The following is a 23,400-nucleotide window of genomic DNA, read 5'->3' on the forward strand; positions in this document are numbered from 1 at the left end:
TGGGGAAAACCCTCAGCCGTGCGATGCCAGAAGATGGTAATCACGACTCAGCAAGGAAGGCAGAATTAGGGAGCAGGTCACCTCCTAAAGCTTCCCTAATCTGACCCTAACTCCTAGCGGCATGAGCCGACCTTGAAGGTAGGAGGACTCATGCTCCGGAACCTCGGGTCCCTACTAACCCTCCGCAGGTCCCTAAGCTAGGAGCTGGGTAGACTAAGTGTTCCTCCTGGACGCGGAGAAACAGGAGTCTAAAGTGGCCAAGCTACAAAGAAAAGGGAGACACGAACAACTTATGGCAGGTAAATGCAAAGTATAGCACCTACCTGCCACAGACACAAAGCCTGGAACCCATGCAGACGCGCTGCTGTCCAAAGAACACACACGGACACAGCAACAAAGAACACCACACAAGACACGGGAAGCCAGGAAACCATAGGGTGCAATAAACAAGCAAATCACATACACATCAGCATAACATCATGACATAAATCTTATGACCACAAGGGTGGCCCCCACTGGCAGATGGTAAATAACAGGAGGATGTCTCCAGCAAGCATGGCTGAAGAACCCCCTCTGACTACTGCCTAAAGCAGAGGCTATATAGGCCCAAGTAGCCACACCCACACAGACACACCCAGTGTTCAGACACACAAGGAAGGAAGTTAACCCTTCCAACACCAGGGAGTGTAGTGAAACCACATAAAGGGGAATACACACAAACTCACACTGCAGCTGTTACCGTCGACAACGACATGCGTGGCAAACGTGTCCTGGGAGCCGGCCAGAAGGCCGAGACACTACCACCACATGTACAAAACCCCAAACGTTGCCACGGGCAGCCACAGGCGAAGGGAAAATGTCCACAAAAGAGTGCACACAAAACACAGTGCACACCAGACATTCAGAGTGCATACAAACACCCACACAAACCAACGGCAACCGCACTTGAGGCAAACAGCAAAGTGCCCCCAGCTGCGGTTGACACCAGACCGCGGGCAACTGTATGCGGCTCCCAAGGAGTCACGGCCATAAACATGGTCGTGACACGTGCCTGGTTTATAGGTCGGTGTATGCTGCCAGGCTATGTTAAATCTGCCCCCATGAGTCTGATCAATTCATCAGGCTCCACCTAGCCTAATAGCTAAGCTCCTTAGGGTGCGGCAGCACAGTTAGGTTTCTGCCTGCAGTTTTGGAAGCCAAAACCAGGATTAACCATACAAGATATATCTGTCCTTCATACTTTCTCTCCTTTTATGATGCACTCCTGATTTTGGCTTCTGAACCTCCATGCATGCAGAAACCTTTACAGTGTACCTCCTCCTCTACTGCGGTCTGACTCTACACAGCAAGGCTGTAGGTGTGCAGAGTTTGAGCACACTTGTTTTAGACAAAAATTGGCATATTTGCTTTGCACTACATTTATTAAGTGCTTTAGACACTCTTTCTGGTTCCTCCAGCAAGGGGACATGTCTTAGCTCGAAATGGGTATGGCCTATGTGAAAAATGCATAGTTTGTATTGTATTTGTACTAATCCTTTCACACAAGCGAGTTCCATGCATCAGACTTGCAGCGTGTGTCAGGGAGAGCACCGGTCCTGAACTCAGGAGCACTTCTGGGGTCGAATAGCATTAAATGTATTCATGATGCTATGTGACCCTTAGAGTTCTGGAATGTATTGAATAACACTTATGTCAGTGTTATACAATACATTCCAGACCTCTAGGGGTTACATAGCATCATGAATCAATATAAGGCTATGCGACCTCCATCAGTGCTGGAAGGGCAGGACGGGTGCTGTTGCATTACTCACGCTGCGAGTCCAGAGCGTGACACTCGCTTGTCTGAAAGGGGCTTAAATGCTCTAAATACAGCTTCCTATTATTCGTATTAGGTTGGTAGGCTTACTTAAGGCTAGTCTGAATGAACTGTTTATACAGTGCATCAATCTTTTAGATTAGGGAAGCAAAGTCCTTCAGTCCTCGATTCTTTCAGTGTGTATCTTTTTAAATTGGTTGCTAGCATCCTTCACCATACCGTATGGGCAAATAAAGGTAGGTACCATAAACTAAGAACAATTAGAGACAGTGACACAACATACAGAGTGGAATTTGTTAAGGATGGTGGTTCATATGCCAGTCATACAAAAAAATATATATATGCCAGTGTAAAAATGTACCAAATTTATTATAAGGTGTATGACTCTTAATATTTCAATTGCATCTTGGAATGTGTGTGCACCAGAAACGGAAATCTACATCAGCTCCTAATTCCTATGTCTGAGTAATTTACCCCAGTTTTCTGGACACACACCCTCTCACCCATCCCTAACCCACTTTATTTTTTATTTTATTTTTAGAAAAGTAAATAGGCAAAAAGTTGCAATTTTTTTAATGCTAAAGAAGGCACAAGAAGGTTCACCTTTTTTACATGTTTTCTGGAGAAGAGGAATTGATTAATTCCCCAAAACAGGTTGGACCTTTACAGATTAGGCAACAAAAATAAATCCCGCTTAGGATAAGTTCACAGACACGTAGGCTGCCGGAGTTCACTGTATCCGGCACACCGGATAGGGGCGCTCACTGCCAGATGCCCATTGAATAAAATGGAATCTGACGGGGAGCTAGACACTTTATGGCATAAATGCTGGCTTTTGGTGGACAAAAAGTTGTGCATGCAGGACTGTTTGCCTGTCCGAAAGCTGTCATTTATGCTGGAAAGCGGCCGGACCCCTGTCAGATACCATTTATTCAATGGGTATCTGGTGGTGAGCGGCCAGTGTGCTGTATATAGTGAACTGTGAGTCTATGCTGGAACAGGCTGCCAGAGTTCACAACGCATATGTGACTTTAGCCTTAGCCGAGCTCCAACTTTACAGAACATTTATTTATTTATTTGTATCTATCTCTTAGGGTCCAGTCACACGTCCGTATTTCATAGTCTGCATCTATTCCTCAATTTTGCTGAATGGGTGCAGACCCATTCATTTCAATGAGGCCACAAAAGATGCGGACAGCACACCGTGTGCTGTCCGCATCCGTAGTTCCATTCCATGGCCCCGCAAAAAAAAGACAGAGCATGCCTTATTCTTGCGGACAAGAATAGGCATTTCAATCAAAGGGGCGGCCATGTACGGTCCGCAAAATGTGAAATGCACATGGCCAGTACCCGTGTTTTGCAGATCCGCAATTTGTGGACCGCAAAACACTTGTGGACGTCTGAATGGACCCTTAGTAAAGTTTTCACTTTTTTATGTTGAAAAATACAAATATATTTAACAACAACAAAAAAAAGATGTGCACATGATAACGGGAAACCTCTCCTGTTTTAAGGGAAGCCTTTTCTCCTGTACCTGGCAAGGCAAAAAGAAAAGAGAGCAGCAGCGATGGCGTGAGAGCAGCAGACAAAGTGAAGAAACAGGTGTCCAATGCTGGAGAAGACAGGGCGATGCTGTTGGGGTTCACTATGATGGGGCTTTCTGTCCTCATGTTCTTTTTGCTTGGGATAGCAATTTTGAAACCATTCATGCTCAGGTGAGCAAAATTTTAACATTGGGCAAAATTTGTCATGAAAGGAATTTCTGAAGTGTGTAGCCCAGTAATTTGCATTAAATGTATCAAATGTTGTGCATTGTTTGATAAATTCTATGCATCTTTAAATATAACACCTTGGGGCAGATTTACTAAGACTTTTTCAGTCTTAGGGCTCATGCACAAGACCGTGTGTATTTTGCAGTCCACAAAAAATATGAATGACATCAGTGTGCATTCCGTATTTTGCGAACGGAACAGCTGGCCCTTAATAGAGCGGTCCTATCCTTGCTCGTATTGCGCACAATAATAGGACATGTTCTATTTTTTGTCGGAATGGAAATACGTACATACGGAAATGGAATGCACACGGAGTAACATCCGTTTTTTTTTTCCAGACCCATTTAAATGAATGCTTCCGCAAACGGTCTGCAAAGTAAACGGAACGGACACGGAAAGAAAATATATTTGTGTGCAGGACCCCTTAGGGTACGGCCACACAGGCAGGTTTCCTGAACAGTTTTGGAAGCCAAAATCAGGAGTGGATCATAAAAACGAGAGAAAATATAAAGGATGGATACGACTTCTCCACTTTTTTAAACTCACTCCAGGTTTTGGCTTCCAAAATTGCATTCTGAAACCTGTTTGTGTGGCAGTACACTTAGTAAAAATTTAACTGGAGTAAAGTGCACCAAATTTATTAAGAACAGGCCACTTACTGTAATAATTTTGGTGAATCTTCTGGCTGTCTGTGCACCAGAAACTTAAAGGGGTTATCCAATATCAAACAGCCTCCCCATGTGCTGGGCCCCTCACAGGGAATATACTTACTCCGATCCCCGTGGCGGCGCTCCCGGCACCGCCGCTCCTGCTTCTTCCTGTATGCAGATGAAAACATCCGGTGTCGGGGGGGGGAGCAGCCAATCGCAGGCGGGGACAGGGACAAGCCTCCCTAGCATCGTGGGTGAGTGACACTAGGGAGTCTCTTCCATGTCTCTGCCTGCCAGTGGCTGCTCCCCCGACACCGGATGTTTTCATTCATGAACAGGAAGAAGCGGACCAGGAGAGTAGGGCAAGTACTGCACATGGGGGGCCGTTTATGATATTGGATAACCTCTTTAAATCTAAGTTAAAAAGTGTTGAGAAGTGTAAAAAGTTTCAGAAGTGTGGTGTAATTTGTGACTTTTTTTTAATGTCACTCTTGTGGCGGGTTCACATCACGTATACGTTTATTATCATTGTAAAAAAAAGTATACTTTTTTACCGGACTGTGCAGAATACAAGAACGTGCCGTGTTGCGTTTTTGTATCCTTTTTTTCTTATAAAGTACACATCAAACGGAGATATAAAACGTGATGTGAATCCACCATAAACTATGAATCTGCCCCTTTGTCTAGAGATATTACTGCAGCTTTTTTTTTAACCCATCCCCCCTACTGAATAGTCATTATGTGCCAAGAATACTACACATAGAATATTGAGCCTAAGACAATATGACCAAATGCAATACTCACTGTACACCTAGTTCAGTATCCTGGTGAAGGTTTCTTTGTCTCAGGAATGTGTCAGAACATGAAGCAGGTAAAGTAATTTAAAGAGATTATCCAAAATATGTCCTTTGCCGTAAAACCTAACCTTTTATTTTAGTTGCTTAGTTGACAATAATTCTGACATGTTTCAAGCAGTCTGGAGCTCTTAATTATAGAACAGAATAAACGAAAACATAAATGGATATGTACCACCAATATCCAATATAAAGAAAGCACCAATCATCTAAAACATCTGAAAATTAACCCTCCAGATACTCAAACTGTTGAGTCTGAAGGGTTAAAAAGTATGCAGAGAATATTTGTGCAGGAAATTAAAATGTACACAGTTATATTATAATTTCTATCAATCTATAATTTGTAGTGCATTTGGAAAATCTTCAGGCACTCACGTTTTTCACATTTTGTTATGTTGCAGCCTTGTGCTAAAAAAAAAAAAATAGTGTTTTTCCCCATTATTCTGCACTCAATACCCCATAATGACAAAGTGAAAGCAAAATGTTTGAAATCTTTGCTAATTTATCTTAGGAAAATCTAAAGTCTTGCATTGATATAAGTATTCAGACCCTTTACTCAGGATATAGATGAAAAGCTTATGGCAATGATTACAGCCTTCAGTGTTCTTGGGTATGATGCCGGAAGGTCTGCACACCTGCAAATGGGCATTTTCTGACATTCCTATCTGAATATCTTTTCAAGCTCTGTCAAGTGGATGGGGACCGTTGGTGGACAGCCATTTCCAAGTCTCTCCAGAGTTGTTCGATTGGGTTCAAGTCAGGCTCTGGCTGGGTCACTCAAGGACATTCACAGAGTTGTCCCTAAACCACTCCTGTCTTGTATTGGCTATGTGCTTAGGATCATTAACTTGTTGGACAGTAAACCTTCGGCACAGTCTAAGATCCAGAGCACTTATTAAGAATATCTCTGCACTTTGCCACATTGAGCTTTCCATCACCTCTGAGCAGTTTCCCTGCCCCAGCCGCTGAAAAACTCTTGATGCTGCCACCACCATGCTTCCTTGTAGAGATGGTATTAGGCTGTGCCTGGTTTCATCCAAATTTGAGGCTTAGAATTGAGGCCAGAAAGTTTACTCTTAGTTTCTTCAGACCAGAAAATATTGTTTCGCAGTCTGGGAGTCTTTTTGGTACTTTTTTTGCAAAATCCAAGCAAGCTTTTGTGTATCTTTTACTGAGAAGAAGCATTTTTCTGGCCACTCTGTATAAAGCCCAGATTGGTGGAATAAAAATAAAAAAAGTTTAAACCGGCACCAATCTGTTACTTTAAACAGGGCAACATAAGGACAAGGGAGTGATCAACTTACTCCCTATGAACATTCAGTCTCTAAAAGTTTTTGCAGTCACCCACGGCAATCACATTTAAATTCCAGTTACTGCAGACAAATAGTCTGTATCGACTCACCACTACCCAGTATGGATAAAGGAATAGAGATAAGATCTTTTGCACAGTCCTGGAAGAAGCCAGAACATGCAATAATGTACTATCTCAGGCATTAGATCATATGAGTCTTGGTGGATTTCCATCAAAGCATTTTCTGGCGTGACAAGGTGGTTTGTCTGGAATATCATTGGACTGTGCAAGGGATCATATCTCTATTCCTTTATCCATACTGGGTAGTGGCGAGTCGACAGAGACTAGTTGCCTGCAGTAACTGGAACTTAAACGTGATTGCCATGGGACACTGCAACATTGCAGATTGGTGGAATGTTGCTGTGATGGTTGACCTTCTGGAAGTCTCTCTCATCTACACACAAGATCTTTCGAGCTCAGCCAAAGTGACCACTGCTTTCCTGGTCACCTCTCTTACCAAGGCCCTTTTCCCTGGTTACTTAGTTTTATGGTGTGGCCAGCTCTAGGCAGAGCAGCCAGCTCTGGGAAGAAGCAGCCCTGGTTGTTTCAAGTTTCTTTCTTTAAAGAATTAATGTGCTCTTGAGAATTTTCAGTGCATCAAATATTTTGGTACCCTTCTCCAGATCTGTGCCTCCACACAATCCTGTCTCTGAGCTCTATAGGTAATTCTTTCCTCCTCAAGGCTTTTTTTTTTCTAACATGCACTGTCAGCTGTGAGACAGGTCTAGAAACATCTCAAAGATGATACGGAGAAATGGGAGGCTCCAAAGCTAAATTTGAAGTGTCAAAGCAAAGGGTCTGAATACTAATGTCCATGTGAAATCTTAGTTTTTCATTTTTAGTAAATTTACAAAGATTTATAATATTAAATTTTCACTTGCACATAATTGGGCTTTCAAAAAAAAAAAAATATATATAATATATATATATCATGTGTATCAGCAAAGATCAGGGCAGCACAGGAAGGAGTGCCAGCAGTTAAGATGTATCCAAACTTTTGCCAACCACATTTCAGTCCACTTACTGGGACCGTTCTAAAGCACCTTGAGAATGGTCTCAATAATTGGAATGAAACGTTGCATGGGTGAATAAAGGACTACACATTTTTTTCACCATATGGAAGTGCTGCGGTCTTTTTTCTTTTTGGCATGTTCCTTTAAACGATTGGTGGTGGTCTTAGCACCTGGACCCTGACTGGACATGATAAAGATAATAAATAATAAGTAGCCTTTAAGTAGATGTGAAATGTTGCCAGTCCTCAAAAGCTCTGCAGTGTAACGGTCATGTGGTCATTGAAGGGTGCACAGTAGAGGACAAGTAACAGATCAGGCCTTTTTATTGTTTACCAGCGTATGGAATGAGGAAGCAAACTGCACAATTATCCAGACTGATATTATGAATGACTGGATAGACTGTTCATTCACATGCGGTGTTGATTGCCACGGACAATCCAAGTATCCCTGTCTTCAAATACTGGTGAACGTGTCTGGTTCCGACTATGTGGCTGCCCTGCATTACAATGAGGAAGCTGTCCAGATAAACCCCAAAGTAAGTGAGCATACAGATCTGTAGTAGATGTAAACTGAAGTGGATATCTATTGTCATGTTACATATATAAGGCTGGGTTTCCACATACCAACCACAATGCAGTTGTCGCGTGCAGCCAAAACCACCCCCCATCCCCACATTTAACCTACAGCAGATGAGCAGAATTTCAGCTGCATTCAGCAGTTGCATCAGTCGCATTGTAGTGCGACTCGGGTGCAACAAAATGGATAAACCACAGTGAAAATCACTGACATCTTAAAAGCAGACCTTTCTGGATACAAAATTGAGTTATTGCATCTGCAAAATAGACATGGTTCTGTGAATAAGGCCTAAGGCTCTTTGAAAATTAACTTCCATATTAACATAATGAGGGACACTTATCAAGACCGGAGTATCTATTCACGAGGCTTGATCTCCCTACCCTGGCATCAGATGCGCCTAATTTATTAAGAGGCATATGCCTCTTAATAAACTAGATGCATCTCTGCCCGGCGATGCACCAGGTACTGAAGTTTATGGCAGTTAAAGGCTGGCGTAGATTTCAGCTATAATTTCCACCATTTTCTGCTGAAAGTTATAGTAAATCCAGCGGGTGATGCAAAGCCCTGCCCCTTCAAGGTAAGCCCAGCCCTCTTTTGACATAAGGGGGACATTTATCAATGTTTTTACACCACCATAGTGGTTTAAAAAGGTCAGAAATGATGGCGTATGCCATATGTGTACCGTCATTTGCGACTTTTGATGCTTCTGGGCACTTTTCCGAAGTGCCGAGAAGCTTAAAAAGTAGCAAATAGTCTCCCACTATGTCAGTTATTCATTTAGGTTCTGTTTGCACTAGTAATTTTACCAATATGTCAGTATGACCAATATTTCTGATGGAACAGAAAAAATAGGTGGTAGGACAGCACCACTTACTTGGGTCAACTCAAAAGTTTTGCGGCAGTGCTCGTGGCGTCAGGTCTCGGCCTCAGAGACCCCCAAAATTACCATGAAGAGATGAAGAAGGTCACGACACTCTAATAGCTTCCTTGTTCAGTGTTCTTTATTGCACCAAAATAACAGCAGCAACGTTTCGACAATACAGTCTTTATCAAGCTACATAAAAGTTTACATAAACTTATGTAGCTTGATAAAGACTGTATTGTCGAAACGTTGGCAATATTTCTGATGGGAATAATAACAAAGTCTGTGCTACTATTCCTTTTAAAAAAAATAATGGAACTTTGATGGAAATCTAAGGGACCCCAGTGACTTTGGGTTAATTTTCTAAATCTGTTTGTAAATGGATTCAGGATAGCTTTTCCCCTGGAAGGAAGGATTTCCCAAAAGTGTCATACGTCTTCCTCTTCAACTTCCTATTATGAAAAAGAGGCAACATGAGTCAAGCATAGGAATTCGCTCAGTACACTGCACAAGCTTGGGAACTCTCATATTCCGGAGTTCGTGGCTCTCCAGCCACCATTAGGGAGATCATTACATAGAGTTTCTACTGTTTTCATTAATTTCAAAGGTAACTCTACAGTACTGTACAGATTCCTATGGCCTGAGCTCCATCTAGGTGTGAAAGGAAGAAGGAGATTTATCACTGTATTCATGCTAGTTGTCTGGTGTAAATAAATTGCGAAATATAATGTTCAGAACACCATATTTGTAAAGCATCTATTCTGTATACAGTTGGTACTCTCACTTATGTTCTTGAGGTGCTAAGAACATAAGAAACACCCACAAAAGGCTTAATTTTCAAAACTACACCTCTCAATTAATTAATATAGAGGTGCAATGAGCACAAGTGTTTCAATGAATTTACACATGTGGACAAAATTGTTGGTACCCTTCCATTAAAGGAGGAAAAACCCACAACAGTCACTGAAATAAAATGAAAGTATAATAATAAATTTACTGAAAATAAGCTAATGAAATTCAGACATTGCTTTTGAATTGTGTTTCAACATAATAATTTATAAAACAACCTAATGAAACAGGCCTGGATAAAAAAAATAGCATTTTTGTATTTACCGTAAAATCCCTTCCTCACTATGGGTAAATGTTAAAAAAACAACAACAAGGTCTGAGCAGGTAAGTCTCCTAAATAACGGTATAGGGGGGATAGTCACTGAGGATAAAGAAAAGGCAGAGTTACTATTAATTTAGTTAAATGTTTTTTCTTGGCTCTGTATATACAAAAGAAGAGAAAGGAGCTAATATAGGTGGTGCCAGGGCTGCTAGTACATCCAGTAATATACTCAACTGGCTAACTGTAGATATGGTCCAAGCTAAGTTAAATAAGGTAAATGTGAACAAGGCCAGATGGATTACACCCAAGAGTGCTTAAAAAGAGCTCAGTTCAGTCATAACTGTGCCAGTTTAAATTTTTTAAACATTCTCTAGATACTGGTACAGTGACTAGCGCAAGGCCAATGTGGTACCCATATTCAAAAAGGGATCTAGGTACTTTACATGTAATTATAGACCAGTTAGTTTAACTCCTTGAAGACACAGCCATATTTCACCTTAAATGATAACGGTCGTATTTTATTTTTTGAAGTATTGGATTGTGGTGATTAATATCACCTTGGTGGCCCTATTTCAATTACCCCTTAATTCCACATTTTTGTTCCATGTACTGCCTACTTTTACCTGTGCTTAAAATAGGGTTTTTAGGCATGGTCCGTCTATCTGTTGAAGGACGGAGCAGGCAGCGTGCAAGGTCACATTCCTGACAGCCAGGGACTGTAAGTAAATGATGATTAAAGCCAGGTCCTCCCCAGCAGCTGATAACAATGCCTGGGCTGTGTGCACTTCTCCCTGTCCCTGCGCTTGGCAGACGCTCCCTCACTCAGCAGACTGGGACAAGGCAGAGTGGAAGCAGGGCAGACCAGGGAAGGGAGATCTGCCATCTGCTCAGTGTATAAATGAAAGCAACATGTGGTAAGTGGACCCCAATGAAAGATGGTAGTCACAGCAGCATATCCAGTGCATCTTTTATTGGAAGCCTTGAGTGCACACACAAAGTACAACGTTTCGGCTCCGCGGTAGTCTTTGTCAAGTATACAAAAGGTAAAAACTAGCAATGTTAAATACAAATATGTGACCTCACCCACAACATGTTAGAGCCAATCGTTAGGAGGCTCCACCCACTCAATGCAATTAAAAGCAGCCTCTTCAGTAATCAGGCCGTCTGAAATATATAATGAAATCAATGTGTACCTGAAACATATAAAACATCGTCCAATAGCCCCAGACATATTCCCATCCGCCTCGGCGTCTGGCTCATCGCAGTGCGCATGTCCATGACGTCATGTGATATTGCGATGACTTCATGGACATGCGCACTGCGATGAGCCAGACGCCGAGGCGGATGGGAATATGTCTGGGGCTATTGGACGATGTTTTATATGTTTCAGGTACACATTGATTTCATTATATATTTCAGACGGCCTGATTACTGAAGAGGCTGCTTTTAATTGCATTGAGTGGGTGGAGCCTCCTAACGATTGGCTCTAACATGTTGTGGGTGAGGTCACATATTTGTATTTAACATTGCTAGTTTTTACCTTTTGTATACTTGACAAAGACTACCACGGAGCCGAAACGTTGTACTTTGTGTGCGCACTCAAGGCTTTCAATAAAAGACGGGTTTTGGTCTAAAGGTCCGGTTGTACTGCTCTTCCATTTTTGTTTGTGCCCTTTGTGCTGCAGGAGATTAACCCTTTAGGGGGAAGGGCTCTGGTTACTGACACTTTTGGGGGCTATTGTTACTGGCTAGTGAGGGCAGGCGGGATTAGCCTCAGGATGAGGGCAGTGGCAGCCATCTTAACTGAATAGTGAAATTGCAGTTTTATGCAGACCGGTTGCTAAGGGCTGAATCTTATTAAATATGGGGTAAGTCAGTCTAATAGTAACTGATTCTGGAATATCATGTTATTAGTAACTACATATATGAAAATTGAAATTAGGGTCTAAATGTAACAGTTATCCTTTAAGGACCAGGCAATTTTTTGCAAATCTGACCATTTTCACTTTAAGTGGCGATAACTTTAAAACGCTTTGACTTATCCAGGCAGTTTTTTCGTCACATATTGTACTTCATGACACTAGTAAAATGAAGTCAAATAAATTCATTTTTATTTATAAAAAATACAAAATGTACCAAATTTTTTGAAAATATAGCAAATTTCCAAGTTTCAATTTCTCTACTTCTATAATACATAGTAATACCTCCAGAAATAGTTCTTTACATTCCCCATATGTCTACTTCATGTTTGGATCATTTTAGGAATGACATTTTAGTTTTTGGGGACGTTACAAGGCTTAGAAGTTTAGAAGCAAATCTTACATTTTTTCAGAAATTTTGAAAAACCCAATTTTTAGGGACCAGTTCAGGTCTGAAGTCACTTAGAAACTACCCAAAAATGACCCCATTCTAGAAACTACACCCCCTAAGGTATTCAAAATGGATTTTACAAACGTTGTTAACCCTTTAGGTGTTGCACAAGTTATTGGCAAATGGAGATGAAATTTGAGAATTTACATTTTTTGGGCAAATTTTCCATTTTAATCCATTTTTTCCAGTAACAAAGCAAGGGTTAACAGCCAAACAAAATGCTATATATATTGCCCCGATTCTGTAGTTTGCAGAAACACCCCATATGTGGCCGTAAACTACTGTACGGGCACACGGTAGGGTGTAGAGGGAAAGGCTAATTTTTTGCGGGATGAGAGGACAGTTTTATTGGCACTATTTTGGGGGGCATATGACTTTTTGATCGCTTGCTATTACAATTTTTGTGATGTAAGGTGTCCAAAAAATAATTTTTTTTTGCAACATTTTAATTTTTTTACAGTGTTCATCTGAGGGGTTAGGTCACGGGGTATTTCTATAGAGCAGATTCTTACGGACGTGGTGATACCTAATATGTCTACTTTTTTATTTATTTATTTTAGTTTTACTATATAATATTTTTGAAAATAATTTTTTTTAGTTTTAGTGTCTCAAGTCTGAGAACCATAGTTTTTTTTTATCCGATTGTCAGTGGCTAAATTGGGATATAAATTTAGTACTCCATGGAAGTGTGGTACTTCCTAAAGCAACAGTCAATGCAGAGGCCCGGATGATCGGGGCACGTGTCACACTGAGTAGTGGTGTCCTTCCGTATTCCCCTCCTGTGCCACACTCTGCACTTTTTTGGGGGTCCGTCCCTTCTTTACAGTATGGGGACCACACCTGGAAAGTGTTGGCCAGGGACGATCCGGGTGCCTCTAGTTCCCGAGGTACTCCGGCCTTCTTTTTGCTGGTCAGAAAAGATCAGGGCCTTGAGGACTGCCTCATAGAACTGAAGGAATGTCCCTGTGTTGCCAGCGCTCCGGGACAGCACAAAGGAGTTGTACAAGGCAACCTGTACCAAGTAGACCGCAACTTGCCCGGGTTTTGCACATGGCTTTATATGGCTTGAGGACTTGATCAGAGAGATCAACTCCTCCCATATACCGATTGTAGTCGACGATACAATCGGGCTTGAGTACCATTGCCGCGGTACCTCGCACAGGGACAGGGGTGATGCTTTTACAGTGAATTGTGGACAGTATAAGGACATCCCTCTTGTCCTTATATCTGACCAGCAAAAGGTTTCCACTGGTAAGGGCACGGGTCGCACCCCTGGGGATAGGTACCTAGAGGGGTGGGTATGGAGGCCGCGTTGATTTTTCCGCACAGTCCCACAAGCGGATGTGGATCTGGCGGCGAGGGACTGGAACAAGGGATACTAGTATAAAAAGGTATTCACGTACAGGTGGTAACCCTTATCTAGCAGTGGGTGCATAAGGTCCCACACAAGTTTGCCGCTAACACCCAGAGTGGGGGGACATTCTGGGGGGGTTGAAAACGGGAATATCGCCCCTCGTACACATGAAACTTGTAAGTGTACCCTGATGTACTTATTAAGTTTGTACAACGTCACGCCATACCTCGCCTGATTTGAGGGAACATACTGGCGGAAAACTAGTCTCCCCTTGAAAGCAATGAGAGACTGTCACGGATGATGTTGCAGATAGCTGGAACTTATAAAACATCCGACTGGCTTGATCCCAAACTAAGGAGCATATGGGTGAGCCCTATAAAACCCTAAGAGCTCTCCCTGACTGCTATGCCCATGCAAGGGTCTGAATGGCAGATGATTGCATGCCCACGTACCTAAGACTGTGAAGACTCTATAATAGTGAGGGGACACGACCACCGGCTCCCTGCACTTAATATGGATGGAGTCAGGGTCACCTAGAATCAAGCCAGCAAGGAAACACAAATAAAGGAAAAAACTTCTTAGCAAACAGCAGCAGCAGCCTCCAGCAGTGAACACCTCATCCAGGAAGTAGTATAAACCGCAAAGTGAGGCAGTATGGGAGGGAATATAAAGGGAGACAATTAGTCTAAATAGGTGACACCTGGGAGGAGGAAAGGAGAAGACAAAGTGAAACCAAAACAAAGAATGTCATGCAAGAGGTAGAGAAGAACGTCTGTCAGACCTTCTCACAGAACTGGCGGTGACAGAGACTTATCAACCGCGACCTCCCTTCCAGGTACATAGGCCTGTACAAATTTGGCCCCATAGTGATCGATGACCGGCCTGATTTTGTACAGGCAGTCATAGGCAGGATCACTTTGGGGGAACACATGCTGCATTATCTGAATAATGCAGGCATTTCCGGATGGCCTCAAACCGGGAGCGTGTCATGGCTATACTGTAAAGTGGGGCCTGGTAGAGGACGTCCCCACTCCAGTAATGCCTGACACTAGGTTTCTTGACTAGGCCCATGTGCAGCACAGCACGAGGCCCCAAAATGTCCTCATCTCGGCTGCACTGACCAGAGTCCAGCCACCGGGCCTAGCCAAAAAGGAGCCCAGGTGTTGAGCAACAAACTGTTGGGCGTACAGGTTTATTTGCTCCACCATTAGATTTACAAAGTGGTCACTGAAAAAAAAAAAAAGACTTAATTGGTGGGCCGGAAAACTAGTACAAGCCCCAGAACTGCTCGTACTAGGGTGGGCCACAGGGTCCCTAGCACGGCGGTCCCCTTGCTCCGCCTGGCGGCGTCTTCGCCGCCTTGGGGGCTCTTCATCATCGCTAGATGAGGAGGACACGGATGACAAAAGGGAAGTGGGGTCATCCTAGTCCTCACTGGGACTCTCAGAGTCGGAAGCAAGCCGGGCGCATGCCTCCTCGGCCGAGAACATCCGGCGGGCTTATCGTAAACCTAACAGACAAAAAAAAAAAAAAAGACTAACTAAAAAAAATGTTGAGCAGGCACTGGGTTCCGATCACCGACCGCTGCTGATCGGAAATACATAGGACGTACAGGTACGCCCTGTGTCCTTAAGTACCGGGACATCAGGGCATACCTGTACGCCCTACATCCGGAAGAGGTTAACTTCTGTTGTGGGAAAAATGTTTGAAGGACTCTTAAGGGACTATATACAGGAGTATGTGACTGTAAATAATATTATAAGTGATAACCAGCATGGATTTACCAAGGACTAACCTGATTTTTTTATTTATTTATGAGGAGGTGAGTAGTAGCCTGGACAGAGGGGTGGCTGTGGATGTAGTGTTTCTGGATTTTGCAAAGGTTTTTGATACTGTCCCTCATAGACGTTGAATAGGTAAAGGTCTATATTCTTGGAAAGTAATTTTTGTAATTGGATTGAAAACTGTCTGAAGGCCCGTGTCTAGAGCGTTGTGGTCAATGATTCCTATTCAGAATGGTCCCGGGTTATAAATGGTGTACCCCAAGGTTCAGTCCTGGGTCCTCTATTATTTAATTAATGTATTAATGATATTGAGGAAGGGATTAATAGCACCATTTCTATTTTTGCATGACACTAACCTATGTAGTACTGTGCAGTCTATGGAAGATGTCCATAAACTACAAGCTGACTTGGACACCTGAGTGATTGGGCTTAAACTCGGCAAATGAGGTTCAATGTGGATACATCTAAAGTTATGCATCTTGGTAGTAATAATATCTCTGCTTCATATGTCCTAGGGGACGTAACACTGGAGAGTCACTTTTAGAAAAGGATTTGGGTGTCCTTGTAGATCAAACAGCATATAATGTCAATTAGCTGCTTCTAACGCTACCAGGATATTGTTATTTATCAAGCGAGGCATGGACTCGCAGGGAAGGGAAATAATATTACGACTTTACAAAGCGTTGGTGCGGCCTCATATGGAATATGCAGTTCAGTTCTGGGCACCAGTCTATAGAAAGGATGCTTTGGACCTGGAAAAAGTACAATGGAGAGTGACTAAACTGATAAGGGGCATGGGGGGGGGGCTTAGTTATGAAGAAAGATTCAAATAATTAAATTTATTTAGTCTTAAGAGACGTCTAAGGCCGCTTTCAGACGAGGGAGTTGCACACTTCGGTCTTGCAGTGTGAGTATAAGAAAGCTCCTGTTCTGAACTTCCAGCACTGACGGAGTCGCATAGCAATATATTGATTTAGGATGCTATACAGTTCTGGAATGTATTGGATAACATTGACATGCTATCAGTCTGAAAGCGGCCTAAGGGGATACATGATTAATCTATACAAATATATAAATAGGCCATAAAAAATATGGTGAAAAACTGTTCCATGTAAAATGCCCTCAAAAGACAAGGGGGCACTGCCTCCGACTGGAGAAGAAAAAGTTCAGTCTCCGGCAGCGTCAAAGTTTCTTTACTGTAAGAACTGTGAATCTGTGGAATAGACTTCCTCAGGAAGTGGTCATAGCAGGAATAGTGGGCTGTTTTAAAAAGGGTTTAGATTAATTCTTAAAAGTAAACAACATTAATGCTTATGAAAATGTGTAGAAATCTGAGAGTCTTACTTCCTTCTGGTATTCACGACCACACCTCTCCCTTGGTTAAACCTGGTAGACTTATACCTTTTTTCAACTGTATTAACTATGTAAAAGCAATGTCTGATTTTCATTAGTCGATGTTTAGTACATTTTTATTTATTATTACTTTTGTCAGGTTCGAGTTAGATCCGTGACCATTGTGGGTTTTCTCTCTTTAACAAAAGGGTACCAGCAATTTAGCCCATGTGTGTATTATAATCGGGGCATGAAAATAAAAAAATTACAAGATAATATGTAGTTTTAGTTCAAACTTTTTCATTTTTACAAGAAGTTTAACAGGATAAAAATCACCCCAAAAATGATTTTGCCATTTCTTCCAAGTACGACAATACCTCATATGTGGTTGTAACCTGCTGTATGGGGACACCGCAAGGCTGAGAATGGAATGAGCTCCATTTGGCTTTTGAAATCCAGATTTTACTTGGATGAGTTTAGGCACCATGTCAAACTTGCAACACCGCAGAGGTACCAGTAGAGTGGAAACTACAAGAAGTTACTCAATTTTTTAAACTACACCCTACCCCCAAGGAATTCAATAATGTAGTGATGGTTTTGTCCTCGCAGGTATTTTATAGACCAACACAGGACTGTGAAAATGAAAACATTTTATTTTTTCTAATAGTACGTTGCTTTAGCCCAAATTCTTGATTTTTGCAAAAGGTTAAAAGGAGATAAAAGCACCACACAATTGGGGTACAGAAATATCCCAAATGTGGTCATTAATGGCTGGGGATAAGGTTGTGCTCAGAAGGGAAGGGACAGGATCTGGATTTTGAAACATGGAATTTGCCAAAATGGTTTTTAAGAGCCATAAATGTAATGTGATCCTTTTATAGATACGGACGTGGCAAGGCAAATTGTGTAGTTTATTTTATTTTTTCCAATAAAAATTGCATAGATACAGTAAAAAGGTGACTACTGACCGCAACATCTCTGTTCCTGAGGCGCTGCCATAGCCATAAATATATTTAAAGGCTATAAACCCCTTTGGAGACCATTTTCTAGTTATCATAGGTTACAAATGTATTTTATTTTGGTCTTTATTAAAAAATTTCAATCAGTAGCCCGTATGTGTACTTTGCTAACAGCTCATAAACACTCATTCCTATTTTTTTTTTATGAGCTGGCCTTTTCCTATAGTTTGCAATGTTTTCATTTTATGCCATCTCATATGTAACTGAAATATTTCTTTATACAGTGCTTTTATGTCCCTAAGTGCCAACGAGACAAGAACGATTTGCTGGATGGGGTGCTTGATGTGAAACAATATTTTGAGCACAAGAATGACACTCCTTTTGCGTGTTTCCATCAACCTGACAGCAAACCAGAAGACGTCATATTGATTAAAAAGTACGACCGGAGCGTGGTCTTTCACTGCTTGTTTTGGCCAACATTAATGCTTATTGGAGGAGCTTCCATTGTTGGAATGGTTAAGTTAACACAACATTTATCCTTAATGTGTATGCTGTATTGCAATTCACCAAGAGAAGAACCTGGCAGCATGACACCACGGGCAGACTCTCAGCAGAGCAGAACCAGAAAAGATGAAAAAACATTAAGGTGGAGATCCAATTCCCGTACTACAAACACAATTTAATAAACAGTGGATTAGAAGAGACTACCCTATTAGGAGTCTAATAAGGCAGACAATTGTAGCACATCATGTTATATAATATCAATCGTAAATATATGTTTTATAGCTGTAAATTTATTTTTCTAGAGTGTAATAATATTGTGAAAATGTTTATAGCATTCAAGATGTTTCCAATAAATATAATGAGCCGTGTGTTACCTGTTTGATAGCACTGACACCAAAGTGCATGCATGGTGTTTGACTCTACTGTATGGTCCATGACTACCCAAGACAATAAACATTAGAAACGAATAGGGTCCATAAATCTAATGGTGCTGCTTGCCACTGCAGCCCCACAGCTCACTATCTGTTACCAGTCTCTGGAATGGTATGCACCAGGAGCTGGTGGGTATGGTCACCTGCATGCCCTTTGGGAGTATTCTTACTGGTTTAGTTCACCTTGTTTGGCCCTCTTTGTAAGCAATATTGAAATACTGGTTAACCAATTTGAAATAAGTTTTAGCGGAGACAGACTGGGAACTTAGTGACCCTGGAAAAATAAAATAAAAATGGCACCATGTTACAGGCAGGGCCAACACAATTAAGCAGGGTGACCATGCCATAGTGCCACACAAAATATCACCTCAGCAGAACCAAATACCACAGTTGCACAAAATACTGTCCCAACAGTACCGAATACTATAGTGCCAAACGATATACTGCCCAAGTAGAACCAAAGACCACAGTGCAGCACAATTTACTGCCCCAGCAGAAGCACATACCACATTGTGGCACAAAATAATTCCCTAGAAGTACAAAATACCTAAACAGAGGCTGCCCCTCTGGTAGCCAGTGCCAACTGCCACATTCTGTCCTCATCTTCCTCCTCCAGTTGTTTCTAATTAAGACATTGAGGAGGAGGCGGTGTGATGTGGGCCACAGTACTGAGACAGTCCTACTGTAATGGGCAGTGGGTATGGACACACTGTACCAACTAATCAGTTTGACTTTGGGCTAGTTCTAAGGGTGTTATCCTGGCAGTCCTCTGGTTTTCACCCTCTAACCCCTATTAAGGGATTTGGCCTTCACTGCCTGTGACCCACCAGGCCACAACCTCTTGGAATAGTCCTGGTGTAGTTGGCAACTGAATCATGGGGGTCAGAGACACTGGTGTGAAGTACCAAGGGGTCCGGCGATACTCAGTCAGTAAAACAGGTAGCGGAATGGGCAAGCAGAGTTTCTGCTATTACATGAAACTATACATAGTCAGGGCAGTAAGGTAGACATGTTAAGGTCAGGCTAGGCAGCAGAGAACCAGACTCAGTTAACAGCCAGTTCGATATACAAGCAATCAGAATAGCACACTGTCGCTGGTTAAACTAGTAAACTAAGAACCTAAGCTCAGGCAAGTAGTGAAAGGGCAGTCAATCATATTCTGCTATAAATGCTGAACACTTTGAAGCAGCTTTGCAACCGCACACAGAGCAAGGAAAGGAGGGGGTGGCTGTGAAGGCAAAAATGTTCCTAATAGAAGTAGCAGGGCTGCGATGGACATGGGCCGTCAATGTAACACCTACCTTCAGCTTGCTTTCTATTTTTATAGCTTTACCAAACATACAAGAGAATAAAGTATTACATACCTATTACATCCAGTGATGTCTCGCCTGATGCAGATGTTTTTTTTCCTCATCTACTCCATTCAAAACATTTTCCAATATAGATCTTCTAGGCTATGGCCGCTGTCATTTTACAAATTGACTGTTCCAAAGTTCTTATTTAATTGATTGCTGATTAATAGTGGCTGCATGCTACCCACAAAACTACAAGGCCAGGAAGAGGTGTTTTTCACCGTTTAGACACTGATGACCAATTGTCTGGATAGGTCATAAATATCAGATTGGTAGGCACCCAACACCTGGCACCCCTACGATCAGCTGTTTGTGGCAGCTGCTGGTGCAAAAAGCATAACAGTGGAAGCGCCCATTCAAACAGTCTTTTTTGCCAACAGTTTTGGCATGGCAGCCGCATGGATTTTACCCCCCATTAATTTCAATGGGAAGCAGCGCTAAAGATCACAGAGCAGCGGTAAAAAGTGTAGCTGCGCCGAGAATTGACATGCCCCTTCTCGGTGCAGCAGCGGCTTTAGACCATTGCTCAATGATCTTCAGCACTGCCTTCAATTGAAATGAATCGGAGGCCGAAACCACACGCCTACCGGCAAAATTTTGGCATCTGTGTCCGTGCCAGAATTCCGGTGGCAAACCAAACGCTGTGTGAACAGGCCCCTAAAACTTCATTCCCTGCATAGGGCCCATATGGTTGTACTGCAACTCAACTCCTATTCAAAAATCAGCTGATAGTGGGGGTTCCGGGTGTCAGATCACCACCGATGGGATATTGATGATCTATCTGGAGGATAGGTCATCAATGTCTAAGTTGTGGAAAACCTATTTAACAATCTATTTAAAAAAAGTTTTAAATGCGCAAGCCAATGTAGCGCTCATTTGCTTTTTGGCAACCCGACGGCTGCTCCGTATGACTATTCCCATAAGAAATTAAATTTGTATTTCCTATTTTAGTCCTCATGAAACCTCAAAAGGTAATGCATTCACTAATTAGCACATAGGCTTTCTCTATGGAAAATCCTTAAGCTATGACCAAGGACTGGATTGATATGCTGTTTTCTGTTAACAGCCTCAAAACTGTATAGATGATTTAATCTTAAATCAACCTACTGTATCCTGTGTTAGGTTAACAAAAATCTAATAGCTTTGATTTTAGCTTGGACACAAGCAAATACCTTTACTGGAATAATAAGCGTCCAACAGCTTTTCAGTGAAACCGGAAAGGTTAAATAATCGCCTGGGTATACACACAGCTGGAGAAATCAATGCTACACGGAGGATCTGCGCATTTTAGGAAAAAGGAAATGTTTTGTGCGGAGTAGTACAAGTCTCATCTCTTTCGGAGCTATTCCTTTTCGAGATCAGTGAATTTCTTGGTCCGATTCTGACAGAAATTTTGATTTGGGCCCAAATAAATTCTATCCAAACCAAAAGTGCTCCAATTAGCCTAAAAACTGATGTAGAATACTCTGAGGTCTCACATTTTTCCCTAGTCTTTTTCCCCTTTTTTTTTTTTTTTAAATGTTGAAATTCCCATTTCTTTCTCTCCCCTTTCAAGCCTTTTGAATGACACTGACATATATAATTAAGGGTAAATGAATAATTAATAGTGTTACCAGCCTGCTCAAAAACACACTGCATCGGAATTATACCATTTAAAATTAAAACTGTTCCAAAAACTGTCCATTTTAGAGGCACATAATGTTCATGGTGGTATCGAAAAAAAAAAAAAATTGTTTTTGAACAAGTGGTCCAAAAATGATGACTTAATGAACAGATGCCTGACCGCGTTTATACACACATGGTAGTATCAGAAGAGGCAGTGACTTGTTCTGAACAAGCAGTACAAAAATTATGCCTCAACTCCTTAAGGACCAGGCCATTTTTTTACAAATCTGACCAGTGTCACTTGTGGTGATAACTTTAAAACACTGATCTATCCAGGCTATTCTGAGATTGTTTTTTCGTCACATATTGTACTTCATGACACTGGTAAAATGGAGTAAAAAAATAAAAATAAAAAAATCATTTTTATTTAGTTATAATAATTACTTTACATTCCCCATATGTCTACTTCATATTTGGATCATTTGGGGAATGACATTTTATTTTTTGGGGACGTTAAAAGGCTTAGAAGTTTAGAAGCAAATCTTAAAATTTTTCTTTAATTTTCAAAAACCCACTTTTTAAAAAGGACCAGTTCAGGTCTGAAGTCACTTTGTGAGGCTTACATAATAGAAACCACCCAAAAATGACCCAATTCTAGAAACTACACCCCTCAAGGTATTCAAAACTGATTTTACAAACGTCGTTAACCCTTTAGGTGTTCCACAAGAGTTAATGGAAAATGGAGATACAATTTCCGAATTAAAATTTTTGGGCAAATTTTCCATTTTAATCCATTTTTTCCAACAACAAAGCAAAGGTAAACAGCCAAACAAAACTCAATATATATTGCCCTGATTCTGTAGTTTGCCATATGTGGCCGTAAACTACTGTACAGGCACACAGTAGGGCGTAGAGGGAAAGGTGTGCTGTGTGGTTTTTTGGAAGGTAGATTTTGCTGGACTGGTTTATTTACACCATGTCCCATTTGAAGCCCCCCTGATGCACCCCTAGAGTAGGAACTCCATAAAAGTGACCCCATTTTGGAAACTACGTGATAAGGTGGTAGTTTTGTTGGGACTATTTTTGGGTACAGATGATTTTTGGTTGCTCTATATCACATTTTTGTGAGGCAAGGTTAACAAAAATTTGAAATTCTGAAATTTCATCTCCATTTGCCATAAACTATTGAGGAACACCTAAAGAGTTAATAAAGTTTGTAAAATCAGTTTTGAATACCTTGAGGGGTGTAGTTTCTTAGATGGGGTCACTTTTATGGAGTTTCTACTCTAGGGGTGCATCAGGGGTTCTTCAAACTGCAGAATCAGGGCAATAAATATTAAGTTTTGATTGGCCGTTAACCCTTGCTTTGTTACTGGAAAAAAACTGTTTAAAATGGAAAATTTGCCCCAAAATAGCTGTTCTGGCACAGTTTTTATTTAAAAAAATTGACAGTATTTATCTGAGGGGTTAGGTCATTTTTATAGAGCAGATTCTTACAGACGCGGCGATACCTAATATGTCTACTTTATTTATTTCGGTTTTACACTATTATCCTTTTATAAACAAAAAATCTTAGTATCTCCATCGTCTAAGAGTAATTATTTTTTTTTTTTGCCGATTATCTTATGGGCTCATTTTTTGCGGGATGAGAGGACTGTTTTATTGGCACTATTTTGGGGGGCATATGACTTTTTGATTGCTTGC

General features: G+C 41.5%; 1 protein-coding gene across 1 annotated transcript in view; it reads left to right on the forward strand.

Moving 5' to 3' along the window:
- The window catches only part of KCNMB3 (potassium calcium-activated channel subfamily M regulatory beta subunit 3), a 67,780-nt gene extending 49,293 nt beyond the window's left edge, over window positions 1-18,487 (forward strand). The window contains exons 2-4 of the mRNA XM_044291062.1: window positions 3,331-3,531; window positions 7,793-7,991; window positions 18,089-18,487. Of these exons, the coding sequence (XP_044146997.1) occupies window positions 3,331-3,531; window positions 7,793-7,991; window positions 18,089-18,487 (799 nt within the window). The remainder of the gene's footprint in view (window positions 1-3,330; window positions 3,532-7,792; window positions 7,992-18,088) is intronic.
- Window positions 18,488-23,400: the final 4,913 nt, after the last annotated feature.

This window comes from Bufo gargarizans, chromosome 4 (genome assembly GCF_014858855.1).
Source record: "Bufo gargarizans isolate SCDJY-AF-19 chromosome 4, ASM1485885v1, whole genome shotgun sequence".
NCBI lineage: Eukaryota > Metazoa > Chordata > Amphibia > Anura > Bufonidae > Bufo > Bufo gargarizans.